We start from the raw sequence: 22,341 nt of genomic DNA on the forward strand, positions 1-22,341 counted from the left end.
TTATTTGTGACTTTTTTGATGTACTGCCTTCAGTTAAACACTAGGTTGTAGCTGTGAAAGTTTCTTGTCTAATGCAGGATGATCAACAGGAAGATCTCACCTTCCCACTTGTTGATTCAAATGCACAAATGCAGATTAGGAAGCGAATTGTCCTTGAAAAACTGAGAAAAGCGTAAGTACCCTATACTTCCGTGAATGTCAGTCTGAAGTTGGTATTCCTTATTCATTGTTTGAAGTAACAAACACATCCAAGGATAGGCCTGGCTCTTTCTAGGTGGCCCTAGTCATAACTTAAACCCATTATTGCCCTAAAGGACTTACTTATTTCTGCAAAGGTCAGCTGTAGTACAGTTGCTGGTGCCGGTTTGCAATGTTTGTAGTTACTAACTGCTTAAGTTTAGACTGAAAATTGAAATTGATTGAGAAGAGTTCAAATATTTGTCTTGTACATTAAGCATACTGTTAGTTGTAAACAAATCTTTGTAATTGTTTAAGCATAGGTCTTACAAAGAGAGAGTTTCTAATGCATGTTTGGATGGCTGGTATCAGATGCCCCTACTTCAACCACTAAAGGCCCTCAGAATTGGATCTTAAAACTTTCCAAACATCAGACCTTCTTTATATACATAAAAGGGCTTTGGAGTCACACAAAAGAGATTAAGGCATTTCTGATGTAGCTGTTAGAATTACTAAATTGTCAAAGTTGAGAGGACCTTGAAAATATTCTCATTGTCAAGGCAGTGCAGATAAATGAGTGTTTAAAGGTCATGATTCTGTTGTTTTTGGTAGGGGTATTTGCTTTTCTGTCGTTGTAGTTTGTGTTACCTAGCCAAACTAAGTTTTGCAGAAGCCTTTTTTTTAACTTAAAAAACTCACAACCAACCCCCTCCTCCCTGCCAAAATAAAAAGAAAATCCTTTCTGTTTTTCTCTACCTGCACCATGTGTGGGTAGGCCACAAACATGGAATCACACCATCCCCCAAGTGTCTTGTCTGTAAATGTTGATTGTTTTAAATTTCCTGAGCTGATGCAGTTGTTCTGTCACAATCAAGAGATCATTTTCATTGTGATAAAGCAATGAATATGCCCAGCATCATAAGAATCCTTGTGTTCAGTTTTTGTAAAACATGCAGTCTTCCAGAATACTGATGCAGTATGTGTTATATGCATATAAATGCAAATCACTGGATATGCAAATGCAAGAGAATTTTAACTATTTAAAGAGTAAATAGAGACAAAAGTTTAATCCTAAATGTGAAAAACAAAGGATGTTATTTCCATCATTTGGGAATCCTGACAACTAGTTAAAGAGGATGTGCAGTTTGTGTGGTCTATCCTTTTTATGCACAAATAAGTAAAGAAGAATCCTGTCTTTTTCTCTCTTTTGAAATTTTCTGGTAACTATCATCTAGATTTCAACTGTCAAGCTCACAGTGGACTGACATTTCTGTTGCATCTGTGTGAGTCTGAGGTTAGCAGGTATATTATGTGTGAATACCTCATTTAGATTTGCAGTTTCCTTTTGTATTGTTATTTTTGAGCCAAGTAAATATAAACCTTAAAAAAATGTATAAGGCCTGTAGTTCTAATCCTCATAATTGTAAGCATACTTTTTCAGAACTGAAAGGTCAAACTAGTAAGTAGAACTGTATTTAAATCTTCATATCCACACAGAACTAGAGCTTCTTATTTTTAAAAACAAGTGGTTGTGAAGTGAAGATGTTGGCCCAAACAGCGCACAGAGAGAGCTGAAATGAAAACTACAGGCCTGATCTACTGCACAGAAGTCAAATCTCTTTTCTTTTTTACTAACTTTGATAAGCTTTGGTGGAAGTCCTACTTCAGAAGAAGTGAGAAAGAGAGGAAAATGTATATTGACTGGTGTCTTTTGCCTTCTAGATTATCTGCAGTTTTGGGCCCTCTTCAGATTGCTTCAAGTGATGTTTACACAGAGCTAAAAAATCTTGTCAAAACTTTCCGGTGAGTATTGGTCTTTACTTAGAGATTTTTATAAATTGATGAATTAAACATACTGTTGAATGATTTGTGATTTGGGCACAGAGAGGGCCCTGTTGCAGATTTGCACTTCTTTTGCTTTGTGTTCATGTAGGTAATGCTGTGTTCCCTGTGGACTAACAAGTCAGCCCTTTCCCTGCTCCTGACAGTGACTAGGTCACCAGGAGTATTTGTAGGTTTTTAAAATCTAGGCCAGTAGTCTCTGGAGGATGTTGGTGCGTCTTTTAAAGGTTCTGCTACCTCGTCACCTCCTATTAAGCGTGAGTTTCTGAGATCTGTCCCTTTCTTTTGCTCTAGCAAAAGCTGCTCCCTGCAGCTGGGCTAAATGATTTTAATCTGATTAATAATTTTTACCACTAACTTCTAGAGTCAGTCAGTTGGATCTGTCTTGTTCCTAATTTCAAAGGGAAGTAGATCTAGTGAGCACTTTCATCACCACAGGTGAAGTTTCTGCTTCAGTCAGTAGGACTAAAGACGGTATTTGGAAAGAGTGAGATAAAGAAGGAGGGAAAACAGAATGGTAACTTCTCTGAACATTTTTAGGTTTTCTTTGGGAGACAGCTTTCATAACCTGGACCTAGATTGTGTCCTGCATCCTCAAATATTGTCAGAAAAAGAGCAGTAGCAGTTGCTAACATTGTCACTCTTGAAATGTCCCCACATCCTCAACCTGCATGAGGTTTACATGTAAATTTTCCAAAACTCATTCATGGAGCATTTGCCACAAGGAATCTGGGATTTGGTGAATAGAAACCCAGCTGTACCCAATTTCTTATGATTTACACCACGTCTGGAAGGATGCCACCAAAACACAGATATCTCTGTGCAAGATTTCTTACTGTGGAAGATTCTCTCTTCCTTTCTGGTAACTCTGTGAATGATCTCTTTTAAATAAATATATTTATACTATTTGAATTGGTTTCTGTGACTGCAGTCTTTTAAGTTCTGACTCACCTGTTATTTTAACAACACCACTGAAACCAGTGAAAATGTTTTTGCATAAAGTGTATAGATACCTATTGTTTGAGTAAGATCTTTGTGTCTTAAAACAGTTTCATTGCTCTGCAGTCTAAATGCTTAATAGTCGCTTTAGCTTATGGATTGATAAATCTGGAGAAACTACATTTGGTGTCTTTCAAACTATTTTTTTATCATAGATTATCTAAGAAGGCCCGGAAATTCTCAAAAACAGCTTCTATTTTAAATTATTTTTGCTAGTTAGAGAAAATGGACAGGAATATAAAGCTTTCAGTGGTTTATAGCAAATGAGACTTGAAACCAAAATAGACTTCTAAAACAGATACATGTATATATATATCTATACACACTCGTGGGTTTATAGAATAGAACCAAATCAAATTTATTTGGACTTTAACCCAATACCTGGTTCATGCAGCAGTAATTCATCATAATTTAAAGGTCTCCCTTAAAGATCTCCCCTAATCTGTTTTGATCTCTTAGATAACACTTAGTGAGTTTTATTTTTGTGTTGTTTTTGTTAGGAATTAAGTTGAAGGTAGTGGTAGCAACTTCTTGGGGTTCTCTTACTGTGAAGATCGGCTTAGAAATTCAGGATTCTGGTTGGGGGATAGTTGAAGACATTTGTGGGCGCTGTACAAGAAAATTAAAAGCTTTAATATATATATCTCAAAACAACTGGAGTTTTGTTGTCACTGATAGCAAAATAATACAAAAATACAGGAAGTGGGGAAGAATAAAAACCCTTTGGGCTCTTTTTCTGTCTTGCATTACTGTATCATCAGTAATATGTGGAAGGGTCTGTTGGTACACAAGAGCTAGCTCATGGATATTAAGATGAAGGCATAGGCTTGAATCTCCAGTTTGGTATGTAGGTTTAAGTTTATTTAATATTAGTAGTCTGCTTTGGCAGGAAGACTTGGATAAATTTTAAATGGTATTTGTATTTACAGGGTATAGAAATTCAAGCGTTACTTTCTTTGTTAATGTGGTTCAAATGCTTAATGGAGAAGCATTGATAAATGCTCGTGCTCTTTCCTGTTTTTTGTACTGAAGATATTTCAGGCTGAAGAGCTTGCCATAAAGAGTAGTAGATAAAACACATGGCTGTAGTAGAGCTTAGCTGAAGAAGGGTAAAAGAGCATGTGGTGAACTAAGCAACAACAATTTTCAGCTCCATTGGTTTTTAAAGGAACACTTGCAGTTCAACCTCCTTTGGGCAGCATTTATTCAATCACCACTGCTAAGAAACACACTAGAGAGATCTCAAGAGACATTTTAGAATGGTTAGAGCTCTTCCCAAACAAAGTCCCTCAGTGCCTGTAAGCTTTTGTTACGAAAACTGAGATGTCAAATAATTCTCCAGAGTGTGTAAGGGCACTTCGTTAAATGATCAAGAGAAAATTAGCTTCTTATATATAAATTGAGGATAAATAATTTTGAATGTGTGGTTGGGTTCTTTTAAGGCATAATACTTCATTTTGAAAATGAGATTCCATCTGTATTTTATGGTTGCGTGTATTTTAATTCCCATTATGGAGTTTATTATTGACATTGAACGCTACCAATGAATCAGATGTGAGATGTGTTCAAGACTTCTTGTTACAATTTGATTTTATCATGTGTCCAAGACAGTCTTTTAGATTTTAAGTATGTATCATGTTGTCTGGTATATACACTTATTTATACCTATTTTACGTATTACCCTTGTTAAGTGGAATTTTAAGTTCTGGGTTTCAAGTCAATCCGTAGTACTTGGTCATAGACAAAGTTCTGTGTAGAAATAGGGGAGTATCAAGAAGTTAATGATGTCTTCTCAAGTAATTAGGCTTCTCTCAAGAGAAGCCTAAAGTTAAAGAGTAACTTTTTTTGCTGGTTGTCATCAAACTAAATGATATTACAGTATGTAAATATGTTGCTGTTTCCCAGGAGGTAGAAAAGCTGTCTTTTATGGTTAAATTGGTCTAGTTGAAACCTAAAAAAAAAAAACAATATATGTTTCAGTATTTGCCTGTGCTGCCCTGGGTTAGTTAAACTTCACTCATCTTAGTGCAAGTTTTGGAAAAAATACTGGTAGCTGAGATCCCCCAAATTCACAACTTTGCATTCTAATGCCATGAAGTCAAGTTTGCAGATTTACAGAATGGACAGTCCTTGAACTGCAGTTATATATGCTCAAACCTGGGATTCTGGATGTAGGAAGGAGACACTGCTGCATTTGCAAAGATGCTGGGTTTACTGTTTTTATTTACTCTGGATTCCTACAACTTCCCTATTGGAGTACCCTTGCTTTGCAGCCTGGGGACTAGTCAGTTATCAGGAGGTCATCTGAGATGGAATTTTTATGCATCTTGCTCTTTAGTCCTTTATCCTGGAAGCTTCTGCCACTTGGATCTGTGTGCTCAGTCAGGCTCCCTCACAGTGCGAAAACCTCGTGGGTCCTGCTGGGTGGCTGCAGCATGTCTTGCTAGAGAGAACCACAAGGCCTTCAGACCAGCAACTAAGCAACCCACACAGCTATTTGAGATCCTCCAACTTTTCCTAGCTTGCATATCCTGCCCTGCACAGGCCAAGAAAGTGGGCACATTCCATTTTGGGAAGTTGCATATTGTTTTCTTTCTCTAGGTAGGTGAGGGAGAATTTGGCCAAACTCTTTAACAGAAAAGATTTCACTGCAGAACTAAAATCACACACACAAAGTTTTGTACAGCTTTAACATTTCCACATTATATTTTTAGGACAGAAATCTAGTGACCTCTTTCATGGATTGTTCTGAAGTAACAGTTTTGGCTAGAAGCAAGACAAAGAATTAATGAACCATTTTTACAGCGGCCCTGCAGTTCCCTGTTTTCAGAAAACTTCACTCTTCAGAGGCCTTGGTGTTGACACAGAGCTTGTTTGAAAGTGACTGCCCTTCCACTGCTCCTTATTATTTAAGGCTTCACACCTGTAGGTTGCTTGCTTTACTCTGATCTCTCTGAACTGGCTTTTTCCCAGCTGCACAAGTGTTTTAGGACAGGTGTTGTACTGGGAGGTTACTCAGTTGCAGAAGCCTGACTGTTCATTCAGTGCAGTGACTGTAGTACATCAGCAGATTCACACGGCTGTGTCCTGCTGGTTATCTGTGTCTTCTGACTACCTCCTTCAGAAATAGCATATTGATGGCAATGACTAGTGTTCAGACCTTGCCAATCAATACTAACATTGAGTAGGAGTTAATTGACACAAATAACTGCATCTCTCAGTTTATGTACAAGAATGACACCTTCCTTTGCTCTAATCAATAATAACTCCTTGTAAAGCATTGAAATAAAGCTGCTTTCTCTCTTTGACAGAGTTTCCCCAGGTGGCTTGGAGCTGTCTCTTTCATTATGTCTCATCATAACAGATTAACTGGAATGTTACATATGAATTGCCTGTCAAGATGATTCCATCAGGCATTTCTTGGTAGTGTTTATCACTGTCATCAGTGTTGAGTCAAGATGTTCAGCCTTTGTTTTGTCTCTTATTCCATAGCCAGAAAAATATACAGTTTACCATGTACAAACTTTGTTACCAGCTAATACCATTAGGTATTTCAAATAATAATTACTAAAATGAACCTTTCAATAGCAAATATAATCAGTCGTTGCCACAACTCTTGGTTCTGGTTTGATCTGACAATTCCTTTGCATGTAGTGCAAAACATTGTTTTTCCTTTCATAACTGAACAAAATTCAGATTCGTTGGAACACTACTTGAGTAATTATTGCTTCCATATCTTATTCTGGTTTAAAAACTTGAAGATTTGAGGAGAAAAATGGGATAATATTGCTTTGTTCGTTACAAATTTATTTTATTAATTTTTAATATCTTTCTGAAATAGAGAAATGCAGACAAATACTATAAATGATCTTACTGATAACTATATTTTAATGACCATTTTGACAATAATTTTAGGGATACTTATTAGAATTTGAATTTTAACAATGACAACTACAAATAGTTCTGCTTTCTCAAATTTTACCCTTTTTTGGTTTTTTGGGTAACTATATACTTGCCCAAAAGCATATACAGGAAATGGTGAACTACTTTTGGGTAACTATATACTTGCCCAAAGTAATTTTTTTAAAAGTAATCTTACTGAGGAAGAAAACCCTGGATTTGAATTTGTTGCCAGATAGGAGCTTGCTGGAAATGAACTATCCTCACCAGTGCCTGTAGGAGTGGGTATGAGTGACAGGGTGGGTATCTTCATTCTGGATCTGAATTTGTACAAGGTCATGGAAGGGAAACTGAAAGCAAGAAGGAAGCAAACATAGGGAGGCACTTGCCCCTCAGTTTATCTGTTGGATGGTGCCATGTTTCTGAATACAGTTAATTCTGCTGGCTCTTTTGAGTGCCTGCATAGCCACAGCTTCATTTTTGACTGTGACTTTTCCATGAAATTGCTTGTTTTGACCAAGGGTCATGCCTAAATTGAGACAGCAATTCACAGATGAATTGTTGTGACACAGATTAGTACTTGACTTAAAGCAGATCTATTTTTTTAGGCAGTTCAGCAAAAGGAGTCAGCTGGTATCCAATGTAGCAGCAATTTAGTTGGACACCCATGTGGTTCTTTATTCACACTTCATTTATATTTATATGTCTCTTATATTTGCTCTGGCTCCCATTGCATAAGTTAGAATTCTGGATTTCCATTTTAAAAACAAGAATCATCAGAGAATTGTCACTGCCACCTTATAAAATTCAGTCTATGTCCACATCAGTTTTACAGGAACTCTGAAGCCAGCAGGAGGGAACCTAAGTGTAAGAATGTCCATCTTTTCACAAACTCATGTGCAGTTCTGGAGAATTTGGGGTTTGAGTGAAAGCTGGCCCTCACAGCAGCCAGGACTATTTAAAAGAAATAGCCTCTGTTCAGTCTTCCCATCCCACTTTCATATAAAATAAAAGAGGACATTTGAAATTCTGCAGTTCCTCCTTTAGAGGATGACAGAAGCTTGAGAGCGGGTGAATTGCCCAGATGTAATTGCTTCTTTATAACTCAGTGTATTAATGGTAGACTTAAAATTCAGCTGTTAAAATCTGCTTGCTTTTACTTTTAAATGTACTGACGTTTTTAAAATTATTTTTCAGGTTAACAAACAGAAATATTATTCACAAAATGCCTGAATGGACTATCATTGCTATTGTTCTGTTATCTGTGTAAGTACCCTTTAATGTCAAATATTCTTATGTGCAACTGTCTTATTAGCGTGTTGGAACAAGATGTAATTTTCAGGTAAAAGAAAAGAAAGACTTAATGGAACTAACTGGAATCAACAGAAATATTTCTTTCATGCAAATGAACAAAATTTTCTTGACAAAACAGAATTGTCCTCCTTGCATCAAATGTTATCAATGGACAAATTTATGTTAAAAAAAAAGTAAATCTGGGCTTTAGGGGGTTTTAAAGAGGCCTTGCCAGATGAAGTGGGAGTATAATTCACCTTCTTCCATTTGCTTCTGATATACATTCTTTCCCTCTCTGACACTGGGACAAAATGACATGTATATTGTATTATTTGGATTTCGCATAACTGTTAGGCTTTTAATTTTTCATTTTGCTTCTAATTTCTTAGAAGTTTTCACTTTTATGATTAAACTCAAATTATTTCTCTAAAGCGACATGCTTCTAAATAGGTATAAGTATTCTAGCAAACTTCCTTTAGAGGGGAAATCTCTTTTAGCAGAATTCCTCCCAAGCCCAGTATTTTATTTTTATGAGGTTAAGTACTTTGTTTGTTAAGTACTACAGTGCCTACAGTCCTCCTTAGCTTTGTTTTACTTACTGTAGAATTAAATTCTTTACAATGATTTCCCTGATGGGAAGCCTGATTGTATTACAGTGTCTTTCAGTAAGCTTCTACACAGAAGCATGAGCTATAAAAGCTGTATTCATATGCATCAAGTGAGTTCTTTAATTAGTATTTTGCAAATTCATGTACATTTCTGAAGTTTAAGATACAAATCTTGCAGTCTGTGTTAAGCAGACAAATTTGTATTAAAAGGTGAACTAATGTTAAATGTTTAAGAAATCCCTGGTGGTTTCACAGTGTCAGGCTCTGCCTTCCATTAGGGTTAAACCATCAATCAGCCTTTGTATGTCTTGAACTTGAATTATGAGATTGCAAAAATCTTTATTTCCGAGTCTGTTCATGACTGTGCTGCTGCTGCTTCTTTTGGGCTTCCTGGGTCACTGGAGCCTGTAGGACAGAGAAGTACTTAGAGACATTCACAGGTCAGGAAGTATTGTGGGCCAGCCTCACGGCATGCCCAGCACTGCACTTAGTTTCCTTGATATTACTTCAGTCTGACACATTGTTCTGGCTCTGCTGTCCCAAGGAAGATGGTACCAGCAGGCATTAGAGCAGGCTTCAGCGAGCCTTACATCTGTGTCACCCAGCCAGATACCGCTCAAATGATTCATTAAATCAGAACACAGAAAGTAACTTTACTTGAATGCCTTGGCATAAATTTTTTATCAACTATAAGAACAAATCTTTTGTCATTTTTACTATATATTCTTATGGTTGAATTGGTAATTTGTGAAACAGATCTTATGAATTTTTCAAGTAGTTTCTGTACAGCTAAGGAAATGGTGTCTCTTTTTGATCAGAAGTTAAAATATGTCGCTGTCTCTGCATATGATGAGCTGTAAATGTTTACATAAGTAATGATTGTTTTACAGCTGCTTTAAAATGTTATACAAGTAGTAGGCAGTCCTGGTGGTAGTCAGTATAAGCAGAGAAGCACGTCTCTTTTTACCTTTGCTTACTAAAGGTCCATCCCTAGAGAAATTAATTACATTAGATCATTTAAAAGACTAGATTTTATTTATAATATTAGTGAAATCAAATAAAACCGCTGCTGATTTCTGCTTATTGTAAGGTTCTTGCAAGCTCATGATCTTGAGATTTTTAACAACTTCTCTCAGCTGCCTCTTAGGAGAGCATGTGGAAGAATGCAGGTGGGATAGAATGTTAAGATTCCTCTAATAAGATTGTGCATGTTACATTATTTCCAGAAAGATTAAAGTAGAACTTTAATTATTTGGAAATTCTTGAGTATTTGGAAAAGCTTGAGTATTTAGTCCTGCCAGGATTGTGCAGGGAAAGGGTACTGAGGATGAGGACAGCCCCTCACAGCTCCTCACTCAGGCCCTTTCTCACCACCTGCAGTCTGCCAAGGAACCTGTCATGTATTGGTAATTATTCTCATTAAAAGAATTACACCCTATTAAAGTCTTCTCTCTTAGTTGTACTGAGACATTATGCACATTGTAGCACATCTACTGTTATTTAGATCATAGAGTTGTGTGGGACCTGAGTCAGAGCAAGTCTTTAGTAGCTTCAGCCACACTTTTCACATTTATTCACAGGTCTTGACCTGGCTTCAGACATAGGTATGACATATAAATCACATTTCTGTTGATTCCATTTTACTGCTAACACTAATCAGTAAAGCTGCATAAGCAGCATCCTGGTAGTGGGTAATGCTTGCTCTTTCCAGGTATGTGCCACACCACACTACAGGTATCTCAGGGTGCAGGGATTGCAAGAGGGCAGAGTGAGCATGGGTTTCAAGGTATACCTCAAAAAAAATCTAAGATTTCAAGTATTTTTTGTTTTGTATGAAAGAGGACAAGGTTGTTTTGTTTCAAGTAGCAACTGTTGGACTTTGCTTGCACCCTATTTTGTGCATCAATGTTGTGGCTCACCACTTCCTTCTCAAACATATATGGCTAGTGTGTGCTGAGGACTTGGTGTACTTAACTTCACAGTGCACTTTCAGAGTGCCCCAACCCTTTCTGTGTAAGGTGCTGGACAGAATAACTGTTAGCATTATGGCTGTATTGGATTCCAGTGTATTATGATATGATTGTGCTATCCTCTGAGTGTGCTTATTAACTCTTTGTAGGATACACTGTGATGGATATCATTAATGCCTAATTTTGGTGCTTAAATTAGACCCTAGGTGCACTTCCAGTCTGCAGATCCTTGAAAAGCTGATGAAAGTACTTATGTGCCCTTGGGTCTACTGACTACAAAAGAAAGAAAACTGGGCTTCTTATTCATTGAAATAAAGGGCCTGGAACTGGACAGTGTGACATGTCTCAAAGTATAAAATGTCGGCAATTTCAGTAGTGGAGTATTTCATGTGCCTAGTGAACAGTTGTTTATATTCAATCAAGTTATTGTATAAAATATGAACACAGCCAGTGTCTGCCTTTATTGAAAATCTAGCCTGAGGCACTCCTATGAATATAGCACATTCAGCAATGCTGAATCGACCTTGTTAGAGTACACTTCGACAGCCAGAGCTGTATGTTAAAACAGTGGTATTCATGCCTGTCGCAGAGTGGATGACTCTTAAAAATTACCTTTATATCAAATTTCTTACTTATTTGTAATTTGTAGTAATTTTGGCATTGGTTGATTTTGGCTTCTTCCTGTTACATTGTTTAGTATGTTAAATAGAATTTTTTGTTCTAGTAATAGCTGCTTTATAATGTATTGTAAACTAGAATGCAGAAGGTGCATCTTTTCCTGCCAAAGAACTTTGCAAGATACCAAATGAAGCAGATAAATAGATATAAATACAGTAGTTCCAAGAATGGAGAAAGCAGTGGGAGGATTGGTTGCTATACAAGCATGGGCACTTTCTGTTTTTAGTGTATACCCCTGGCACAGACTAATGGAAAGCTTTCAAGATATTTTCAGGAAATGTCTGCTTTCATCTTACTTATCAGAGCTGGCTGGTTCCAGTGAACTGTGGTCAGCTTCATCTGCAAAGCCTATGCAAGAGGTTCCCCCACTAAAAGCTTTGAAGCATTTCAAAATGTTCTGGGATTAGTTTATAAGCATTTGGCTGCAGTATTTATACAAACTCAGAATGACCATGATCACTAAACAAAAGCCATCATTATATGTGTGCAGCCACTTTAGATAAATGTGTCATGTGGAGATGTACTCTAGAGGTTTACTCTCTTGGAGATAACAGTTCAGGAACTGGAGAATCTTGGGTTCAAGTATGTGTTTTTACTCCTCTGCACATGAGAGCACATCTATTGCTCAGCACTGACATTTCTAAATCATTTTAAGAGGAATTTAGATGTTTCTGATATCCCTACTGTGTTCTTATCTAAAAATATGTGAATGTTTGAAATGTATGAATCTAATGTACAAATACATATAGGATATGAATCAGACTTGCAGAGTGACTCTTTTTCCTACAGAAACCACATACAAGTCAGCTGGATGATATTTTATTTGGCATGTCTGATGATGGAAGTTTGGTTCCAGGTTTCAGCTGAGAAAAATCATTCCTCATTAACCTAGAAATACAATTGTTTTCCATTTTGAAACAGAGCTGAGTTTGCAGGACCAAGAATCCAAAGAGTCTTTCTCTTTGTGGTTATAGTGTTGTGTTTATCTGTAGAGTTATATTATTGTGTGAAATAGAGAAAAGGCAACTTTGTCTTAATGCATTAAAAATATCTTCTTCCCTTTTTCTCTTAATTTTAGGCTGTCATTTGGTGGGCATGAATTCAAATATATTTTCTGTTAATCAGTTTTTAAGTCTTTTGAGCTTGATTACTTATCAACAATTTCTAAGCAAACTTGAAGCTGCTTATTTAGCATATTGTGGACATGATCAGTATAATCTTATTTCTTTCTGGCATGTTCCAGTATTATTTAGGAATCATATACAGAATAGTAAGTACCATGAGGGATTTCAGTGTTGTTAATTGGGATATTAGTCAGTGCCAACTTCAAAATTAATTAAATATTAAATATCTTCCTCTTTCATAAGGGAGAAAATAGAAGAAACCTTAACAGTTGCCAATCAGGTGTTTATCCTGGAACACAAAAACCCCCACTGTTGCTGCAGTGATGTTTTGCAGGAAGTGACACTGTGAATTTCATCGCAGCCCATGCAGCTGCAGTCTTTTCCATGCTGGTATTCTCATGGGTAACCTTCTAAATGGGGCATTTGGAAGTGCTGTGTAACTTTCATGTATGCCCAGCACAAACTCTCTGAGTCCAGGATAATTAGTTCCTCTTTACAGTGCTGGAGCTTGGCTTCATCAGCAGGAGTGGAGCCTTAGCACACGCTGTGCCCTGGACTGCTGCTGCAGTTAGGGGTTAGGAGGGTTGGCTCAGAAAGCTGGCAGCTCTGCACCTGCCACCTCTGCTGCCCAGTGCAAGGGAAGAGCAGGGGCATGGCTGTCTGCCAAGTGTCTTGGAAATCCCTCCAAGAGATAGAAATCTGCATGTTCCCAGCAGCTGTGTGTGTGGGCATTCAGACTGACATTATGCACAACCAGCAGAGCTGGTGTGCAGAGTGCATCACAGCTTTACATTGTCCTTTGTGGTGGTGTTCTGACAAATCTTTTTGTTAGAATCTAGAATTACTTTTATGTCAAACATCATTTGGGGTGATCTGCTTAAGTCTGTTGGCAACCTTATATCCCAAATATACTTGTGAATTAAGAATATTATAGTAGGAAAAGTACTTTCTTCTGACACTTCATTTTAGCCTTTTGTGTGAGTGAGTTGTTGCCACTTGGGTTTCAAGCTCTGACACAGCGTGCCAGATTTCAGAAGGCTCCTTCAGCATGTTGACTCATTGGGGAGCTGACTTGGTCAGTGGAGTTCATGTCTCACTGAACTTTATGCCACAACTGTGATCAAGCAGATGGAAAAATTGCCCAGAGAGAGAACGGTTTTAAATTTATGTTTCTTTTAAGAGTTATACTTTTAGAAGATTTCTTTTGTAATATCATGTTTTTCCTCCTTCAATAATCACTGCTTTGCTTATTGGAAGTCATGTCATAAGTAGTACAGTGGCATAGAATAGTTGCATAGAAAAGGTTGTACAGTAATATAGACAGCTCTGAACTAATGCTGCAAGTAAGACATTAGTAATTCACATTTTCAGCTGTCCTAAACTTAGTTTTAAACTAAATGTATTTTAACTTCATCCACAGAGAAAACTGAAATGTTCATGTTTCACCTGAATCCTGCAGCTATAGCCCTATGAAAATATACTTGCTTCCTCATTAATAATTAATCTTAATACATTCAATGCAAACATTTTATCATGAAACGCTACCCTTCTGTTAAAAGAAAAACATGACTGGCACACACTTGCATCTTATATATTCAGAATTTAAATTTTATCTTAGGTAACTTTTTAATGAACAGCCTCCATTAGTGGGATATAAGCAGTGTTTTTGACTAACAGTAAACTTCACTGTAAGACAAAAATCCATGTTAATTTGGCTTGTTTCTAAAACAAACAAACAAAAAAAGTAGAGCTGCACATCACTGGAAAGGTTAGTATAGCTTCCTGTCATAGCTTCCCAGGTATTTTGTACCAGCAGAGTTTTTAGCTTTGATTCTGGATGAATGTGTTTGGTTCCATGCACGTAGTCACAATGGTACCTCTAGTAGGCTGAGTGGTGTGTCCTGTTCTTTAGCACTAAAATAAATTGTGGCCAAAGTAGAAGTACTGTATTCCTTAACTCTTCTGGAACCACTATAACAGAAAAACTTTGTAAAAAAATCCCCATGAAAGAGCAGTATTGTTTGAAGATCTCGTCATTCCTCTCTTATGGTGTTTGATGCAGATTTTGGAATGTAAAACCTTACAACACTAAACAGTAAAGGTGTCTAGAAAGGCAGTATTTAATTCCAGAGATTCTAATTTTCTTTTTCATATTGCTGTTGAAAATGTCAGGCTTGACATGACAGTATTTTTCTGTGAATTGTATGATGGTTTTTAAGGAAGAAGAATCCTAAAGGTGATTAAAAACCATGAAAGCCCTAAAAATGCTGCTTTATAATTGTATTATGTCTTAGAAAATAAACTTATTTAAATGATTGAGCTATTATAATTTGTTTGGATTAACAGAGCTTCACAGACCTGCCTAAGGACTCAAGTGTCTATGTCAGTTGGGAGAAATAAATGCATTTTAGTTTTCATCTCAATAATATTATATTGGAGAATATTAGTGGTGCTACAATATTCCACAGTGATGAGGAATAAAGTGAAAATTACTCAGACACATGAAAATTTGGAGGGGAGAGGAGAAGATTAATTTAGAGAGGAGCCTAATTATTTTTATGTAATAATTGATAGTGGACAGTACACTGATGGAGGGAAGGAAGGAAAGGAAGGAAGGAAATGGATATCACCCAAAGATGATGTATAAAGTGTTTCTCTAGACAGTGGGCTATGATAAAGCTCTCAGAATTTACAGACAATCCAAGCCAGTGCATTTAGCATCAGGGTAGGTGCATCTTTTTACATGTGTACAATTAAAAGAAATACTGGGGATAAGAAGACTGCAGCCAGTCAATTAACCAGAATGTTGTGTAAGTAAACATAATCATATCTTCATAGAATTTTGCCTGGCACAATAGGAAGAATCTAGAACAATCATGTCTGCAGCAGTACATGGTCTCTTCCCATTCCTCCCACACGAAAAGTGTGCTTTAATTGGCTGGTAGCAAATATAACCTACAGCATGTGGAAGCTTATTGCAGAAACTGCAAAGTGTATATGTGTAATTGCATACTATAGGTGCAAAACCAGCATCAGTGCAAAAAGTGCAGATGCTTGGTTGTTTAGAGGCTTGTTTCATTTTCATTTTGATGTATACCACACTTACATCCTATGTTCCACAAAAATGCACATTTTGCTCTCTCTTCCACCCTCTGTCCATCTGTACATCTTAAGAAGACACTGAATAGATCTAGTTAATTCATTATAAAATTCAGTATTTCTGAGATGAGGTACTAGGTTTTTAGAAGTTAATGAATAGTTGAGATTTATCTGGCTCTTCATATTTGTTCCAAATGTCATCACATATTCTGCTGGTTTTAGGCATGTGTTTAGTTCAGTGTACTTTCACCAGTCAGTATTAATTGTGCTCCTTCTGCCGTAGAGCTGGTAAGATTGAGATTAAGGGTAGAAAAGTGATTTACAGGAGATCATCAAGCCAGTAGTAGATTAGGAAATAAAACAACCAGGAAAAGGGTTTGGGGTTTTTTTTGTTTTGGTTTGTTTGTTTTTTAAACCTACTGTGTGCTGTTATTTCTGGGAAAACATACTTAAGGATTCTTAACTTTCAGGATTTTCTAAGAACTTCATTTTGAGAGGTCCAAAACCACACTGACATTTCATTTCAAAACTGGGAAGGACAAGTAGAAAAGTGTTGAGGTTGTTATGTTTAACTTCTGAATAAAAAAAATTTGGACACAGTGTAAGCAAGGCTGTTCCTAGCATGTCTCTTTACTCAGCTGCATTATTACAGGTGCTTGATCTGTATATTGGACTGTAATCAGGTTACAGTGTTAAAAAGTTGAGAAACTAAACTATGATCAATTTTATGATCATGGTTTTCCTAGTAACTGAGCACAGGTGAGTACATTTTATAAAGTCAAGTATCAGCATTATTTACCTAAGCATATTGGATTGTAGCTGTTTTAACTTACTGCAAGTCAGTATATTTTATTCTGTCTTTTTAAATTTTTTTTTTCCTACTTACATATCACTAAGGTAATAAATTGATAGGAATATGCATATGTGGAAAAATTAAGTGCAAAAATTGAGATATATATATATAGAGAGAGAGAGAGAGAGAGAGAGAGAGAGAGAGATAAAACAATGTTTAATTGATACATGAAATGTATCAGATATGAATATGAAGGCATTGTTTAGATATGAAATTGTTCCACTGTATGTGCACAATAATTCACACAAAGGTTTATATTTTAAAAAGTACTTAAGAAGTTCAGGTTCTCAAAAGCTTACATTTTAGCATTCTTTGATCTGAGATTTACACCTGTGCTTAATTTCATGTAGCTAGGTAATCCAGATACTTCAGTGGCATAGATTCCAGTAGTTGAGGTGTCACAGGAACACCCTGTGGAACATAAAAAGGAAAAGAAGACTGAAAAAAATGAGAGGATCAATTTTAAAATAAATGTACTAGATTTAAAATTTTGACTAAGTTAAAGAAGAGGGGGAAATGAGAATAAATTATCAGCCTGAGACGTACCTTTGAGCTGTCAGCTGGTTAGCAGGAAACAAGCTTCAAATAAATGGGGCTCTTTAAACAAAGCTTGTCCTTGAAATGTGTACATAAGAAACTTAGATTTGTTAGGGAGAAACAGCTGATAGTGATTTCTTCTGGGTTCATATTGGGAACTTTTGTCTTAGTATTATGCTGATAAGTAAGCTAAATTAAAAGTCTGTGGAACAAATCCCTTTATGAATGCTGGGGCTTTAAATGGCACACAGTAGACATTCTAATGCTTTGTGTCTGTGAGCTAACACTGGAGTCATCTTTGGCATACGGTAATGTGGCTGTGTACCATGCTTGATTGGTTTTTGAGAAAATTGCCCTGCAGTCATACCTGTTGTACAAAACAGCGAAACAAAGTCTGATCCGCTACACTTTGTAGAAGAGAACTCTGGATATTTATGAGCTGTTACTGATTTGTCTGATCTGTTATTTATGAGATGGTATGGAGATAGTTTTGGTGCTTCCTTAGTCTTCTTGCCTGGCTCAAGGTCTTTCTAATCCATTGCTAATGATATCTGGAAGTGCTGTTTTGCATATAATTGCCAAAGTAATTGTTTTTTACCACACCTATATGATATTTGTGTTGATGGCAGTCTTGGTAGTTATTTAAAAATGACTAGGCGTTTGAAAATAGAGTTCTTAAATATCACTACTAACAAGGGCAAATAAAACCATTCCATATTATTACTGTGGCTTTAAAGGAGTCATGGGTCCTGGAATGTTTGTCACTCCCATTGTTATTAGCAAAATTTTTCCAGAATATTTTCTCATTAGACAGTATTAGACAAGTACTAAGTTTTTCCTTTTTTCTGTCTTTTTTTATCAGTGCAACATTAATTACTATTAATTTTTTTCATTGCAGGATCTTTGTAGTTATACAGATGTTTATTATAGATAAAACTAGCAGCTGATGGAATGATTCTTAACTTTCAAGGGAGAGGAAGAAAGTGGCATAAACAATGCATCCTGATATTCATATGAATTGTTTGTTAGGTTAAAAAAAATCCTAAACATCCAGAACATTTGCATTTTCTTAAATCCATTTTAAATTAACCATTTTTGTATCTGATAAGGTAGCTTTAAGTCTATGGCCTCAACTCTTCTCTCCTGCATAGTTCAGTTAAAGCATTTAAATGCCTTCCAAAAATTTCCTTATACAGCTTACTGAAACAACAGAAGTTGAACTCTCATACAAAGGGAAAGACAAGAAACGACTGCTGACATGGAATGTTAAAGTGAGCCTGCAAAGTATTTTGCAAATGTGCGCTGGGCTTCCAAAGCCCTTATGAGGAGAGCATGGTGTGCCATGAGGCGCTCTGCTGCCCACTGGCCTCGGAAGGGGTGGGACTTGGGCTGCTGCGCCTTCAGCTGTGCCCCAGCCTGTTCTCTCCATTGCCAGTCCCCTGTTTGGGTAACTCATTGAGGGGAGAGGGTGGGGGTAAGAAGGAAAGAGAGAAAAGCAGATCCATTGTCTTTTTTTTCCAGTTGATAGCAAGCACTTCCATCAAATGCTCAGATAACCCCTGGTGCTGTAGAAAGGCTTTCCTTTTACTGTTAGTCGTAGCCATCCAGACATATCTGGCTACACCTCACGCAAAATGCTGGCCCCATTAAAAGGGAGGGGAAATTGACTTGTGTCTGGACAATAACTACATGAAAAGTGTGTGCTGAAGGTGAACTTTATAGGAAGAAAAAATACATTTGCCTAACTATAGACATAAACATAGAACATATTTTTTGAAGAGGCTTGTAGAAGCTGCATAGGAAAAAATATAAAGGACGTGGAAACAATTAACAGAGTTAACATTTGGATTAACCTGAATTTTTTGCTGTATACTTGGATTATATAGGAATTTCAGCCGTTGATTTTGAATCACTGTTGGTAGCATTGATTTAAATGTAGTGGACAAAAATTTTAAAGCATGAATAATTTAGTTTTTGTTGCCATCAGAGGATTAAAGTGCCTGCACTGGATTCTGTGGGCAAGTCAGTACACAATAATGAAAAGAAGTTAAATAATAAATAAAACATAAGTTGCACTTCAGTTACAAAATTCTTGTCTTTATCATGAGAATAGGATCTTCAGGCTATATTTAAAACAAGACCAGAAGTGGCTTTTTTATCTCAGTAAGAAAATTGCCTGTTTATTTCTGCCAGTTACTGCTATTCAATGCTGTGGGCTTTAGAGTGTTTTATCTTTCATTAAGAAAGTATAAGACAGAAATATATTGGGGGAGATTACAGAAAACAGCCCCTGTTTGCCAGTTTCCTCTTTGACTGATAGGATATGGTAACAAAAAGCCCCAGACTAGAGTCTACTTTAATTGCAGAGTTGTAAGTGACATTGATCATAATTACTTCTTTCCAGTACTAGTATAGTTTAATTTAAAAGACTCAATTCCTAAAATATATTTAAATACTTTTGCATCTTGTTTGTAAGTTAGATGCTTCCAGTTCAAGATTGTCTGTCAAATATTAATGTGTTCTAATGGAAATTGTTCACTCTGGAGACAGCCTTTTGCTTTTAACGGTTTGGGGTTTTTAATGTTGAGTTTTTTAAATCATGTTCGAACTAAAGTTATAAGAAACAAGTAGGATTTGGGGTTTTTTTTCACTGAAACTGCCAGCATAACAGCTAAATTATATAATTTGAGGATGTAATATTTTCTAATTTATGAGCATATGTTTAAACATAGTAATTAAGTGTAACCACTTAATTACACCAAAGTTTTTGGTTGTTTTTTTTTTTTAACTCTCTGGTGTTGCATCTTTATCTTACAGCTAGACTCATGTTGTGCTTAAGATCAGCTTTCTGTCCAATACTAACTTTGGCCTGATGATGCACCAGGCTTTGGGATTTAAGGTACTTTACTAACAAAATTGCAGTCCCTAGACAAGTGTACTGTATCTAGTGAGATACTGGAAGTGAGAGATTCTACCTCAAATTAAGCAAGCAGCCAATGTATTGTGATGAACACACAAAATTACAGTGATGGTTTCAACTTACTCTTCCCAAATGTCTGAGTGCCTTTGGGTAGGGATTCATTAAATGGATAAATGCAGCAAGTGTTGGAGTTTACCCCATCAGCTGAAGCACTATTGTAAGTGATTGATACATGGCAGCACTACAGCTGCATGTACAGGCAGATGGTCTGTGGGCTGCAATGAACATCAATTCACATCAATTCACTGAGTTTTATTGCTGATGTTTAACACTTGTTGGATTGAGTCAGTCTAGCCAGTTGTCTTAAACAAAACAATTGCTTTTGTTTAATTAATTGTGTCAGAGACTTCCTTAAAAGGAGCATAACTAAAATGGAATCTGAAAGTGTATTCTATAACATTGCTATATTAAAAGAAAGGCATTTCTGATTAGTAATATTTTTATTGTACTGCTAAGCCCATCAAATCTGTAGCTTAATAGTAGTGCAAATATATTTGGAGTGTTTAAAAAAAAAAACAAAAAAACACAAAACCAGAACACCCCAGCGCTTCTGTGGTGATGCAGTAGAACCCATTAGAATGGCATTGTTATCTGCATGGTTATAGCTGGAGCAAGAGTCTATTGGTCAGAGATTTGTTGGCACCCTTGTAGCACACATGCAGTAGTCTGTGTCTGTGGTTTTGTTGGGGAAAGGGGGAGAATGCTGCCTGTAGCACTGCCAGCTCTTGCATCTGTGTTCTGAAACAAGTGTTAAGGAAAACTTTTGTGATCGTTCATTAGTTCTACTCCATCATTCTTATAGAAAACTAGTTATCCATGATCCTGGTTATGATGATCTTAAAAAATTAAGTCTGAACTGACTAAAACAAAAGGTAGAAAGAAACAGAGAACCAAAAAACCCAAACCCTTATATTGTGGTGGTTATGTTAAGAGTCTTATTCACAGTGCTTAAATACTTATGTGGCTGTGTTTTTACCCCTGTTTTCAGGTGTCTGTTTCAGAGAGCTGTAACTGACTGGTAACACTGTGGTGGCTTTGAAAATTTTTAACGTTTTCAAAGGGAATCACAAAATTAATCTACAGAAGGTCCAGAAAGCTTTCCCTGAGATCCAGTGGCTGGGGGAAAGATAGCACTGGACAATTGGTTTGGGCTTTTAGAAAGAATATTCATACCTCTGGATAGGAAATGCCAATTAATGCTTTTAATTACATAAAAGTTTTCTCTTTTCTGAATGTATTCAGCTGTCTTCGTTAAGGTACACATCAATCTAATAACAAATTGCACACCCTACCATATCAATTAATGAAACTTATTCCTAAAATAATTGAGGTCTAACTCCTAAACATTCTTGCCAAATGTTTTTGTAAGGCAGCTGATTCATAGAAAGCTTGGGTTTTGAGCTGAAGTACTGAAACGATGTAAACATTTTGTGGTAGCCAGATGTCCTTTAATAGCTTGATAATAATTGATTATTCTTCACATGAATTTCACCTTAGTGAGGGTTTTTTCTTGAACATATAACATATGTGGAATAGCCAGCAAATACAAATTTTATCTATCAGATTGAGTTTTACATTTTAACACTTTTTAAACGTTACAAATGCCTGTTTACCATATGGTGTAAGTGGGTGTGCAGGAAACTACACTCTCATCAAGTCTGATATACTACTTTTCCATGATATGAGCATGAACATTTCCTTTTAGTAGTTCTTGCTGAAGGCGAGCCTTTGAAGAATGAGTGTGTAATTTCGGACTGTAACATTTACATTGTGTACTTCTGTAGGTGGCTATTTTAAAATCAATTAATCCCTTAGTTGTTCTTATTTTTATTTGACTTTATTCATAAAAGTTTGTTCCAGATTCATGTTGCAACATGTGAAAGACATAACAGAAAAGCAAAATTTGTATTTTCTTTCACCTGGTCCACTAACCAGTTCTTATTATTGTGGTCCCAAGTATCCTATTTCCTGTTTATATTCTACATCTGTAGAAGATGCTGCAGACTTTCAAGGGAATTCTGCAATCTTTGAACTGAAGTCCTGTGTGTCATTAAGTTGAATTAGTCATCATAGTTTCTTAAGAGATAAGATCATTTTAATTTTCTATGACTTGAAGATACTGATTCCAAATGCTGTTCTGGCTTGTTTGCATACAATTAAGTTTTAATTCAGCTAAGCAGTCCTTCAGTACTCTTTTGTGCAGTACCTCAAATATACATTGGACCAGTGTTTCTTAGAGCATGTAACTTACCACTCCACACAAACCAGCAACTTCTTCTTG

At 36.4% G+C, this 22,341-nt stretch overlaps 1 protein-coding gene across 2 annotated transcripts in view; it reads left to right on the forward strand.

The window, feature by feature from the left end:
• Positions 1-22,341, forward strand: part of RPAP2 (RNA polymerase II associated protein 2) — a 35,260-nt gene that overhangs the window by 9,254 nt on the left and 3,665 nt on the right. For both annotated transcript variants that reach the window (XM_072932497.1, XM_041717792.2), the window contains exons 9-11: positions 78-172; positions 1,900-1,980; positions 8,116-8,184. In XM_072932497.1, the coding sequence (XP_072788598.1) occupies positions 78-172; positions 1,900-1,980; positions 8,116-8,184 (245 nt within the window). The remainder of the gene's footprint in view (positions 1-77; positions 173-1,899; positions 1,981-8,115; positions 8,185-22,341) is intronic.

Source organism: Taeniopygia guttata, chromosome 8 (assembly GCF_048771995.1).
Source record: "Taeniopygia guttata chromosome 8, bTaeGut7.mat, whole genome shotgun sequence".
Classification (NCBI taxonomy): Eukaryota; Metazoa; Chordata; class Aves; order Passeriformes; family Estrildidae; genus Taeniopygia; species Taeniopygia guttata.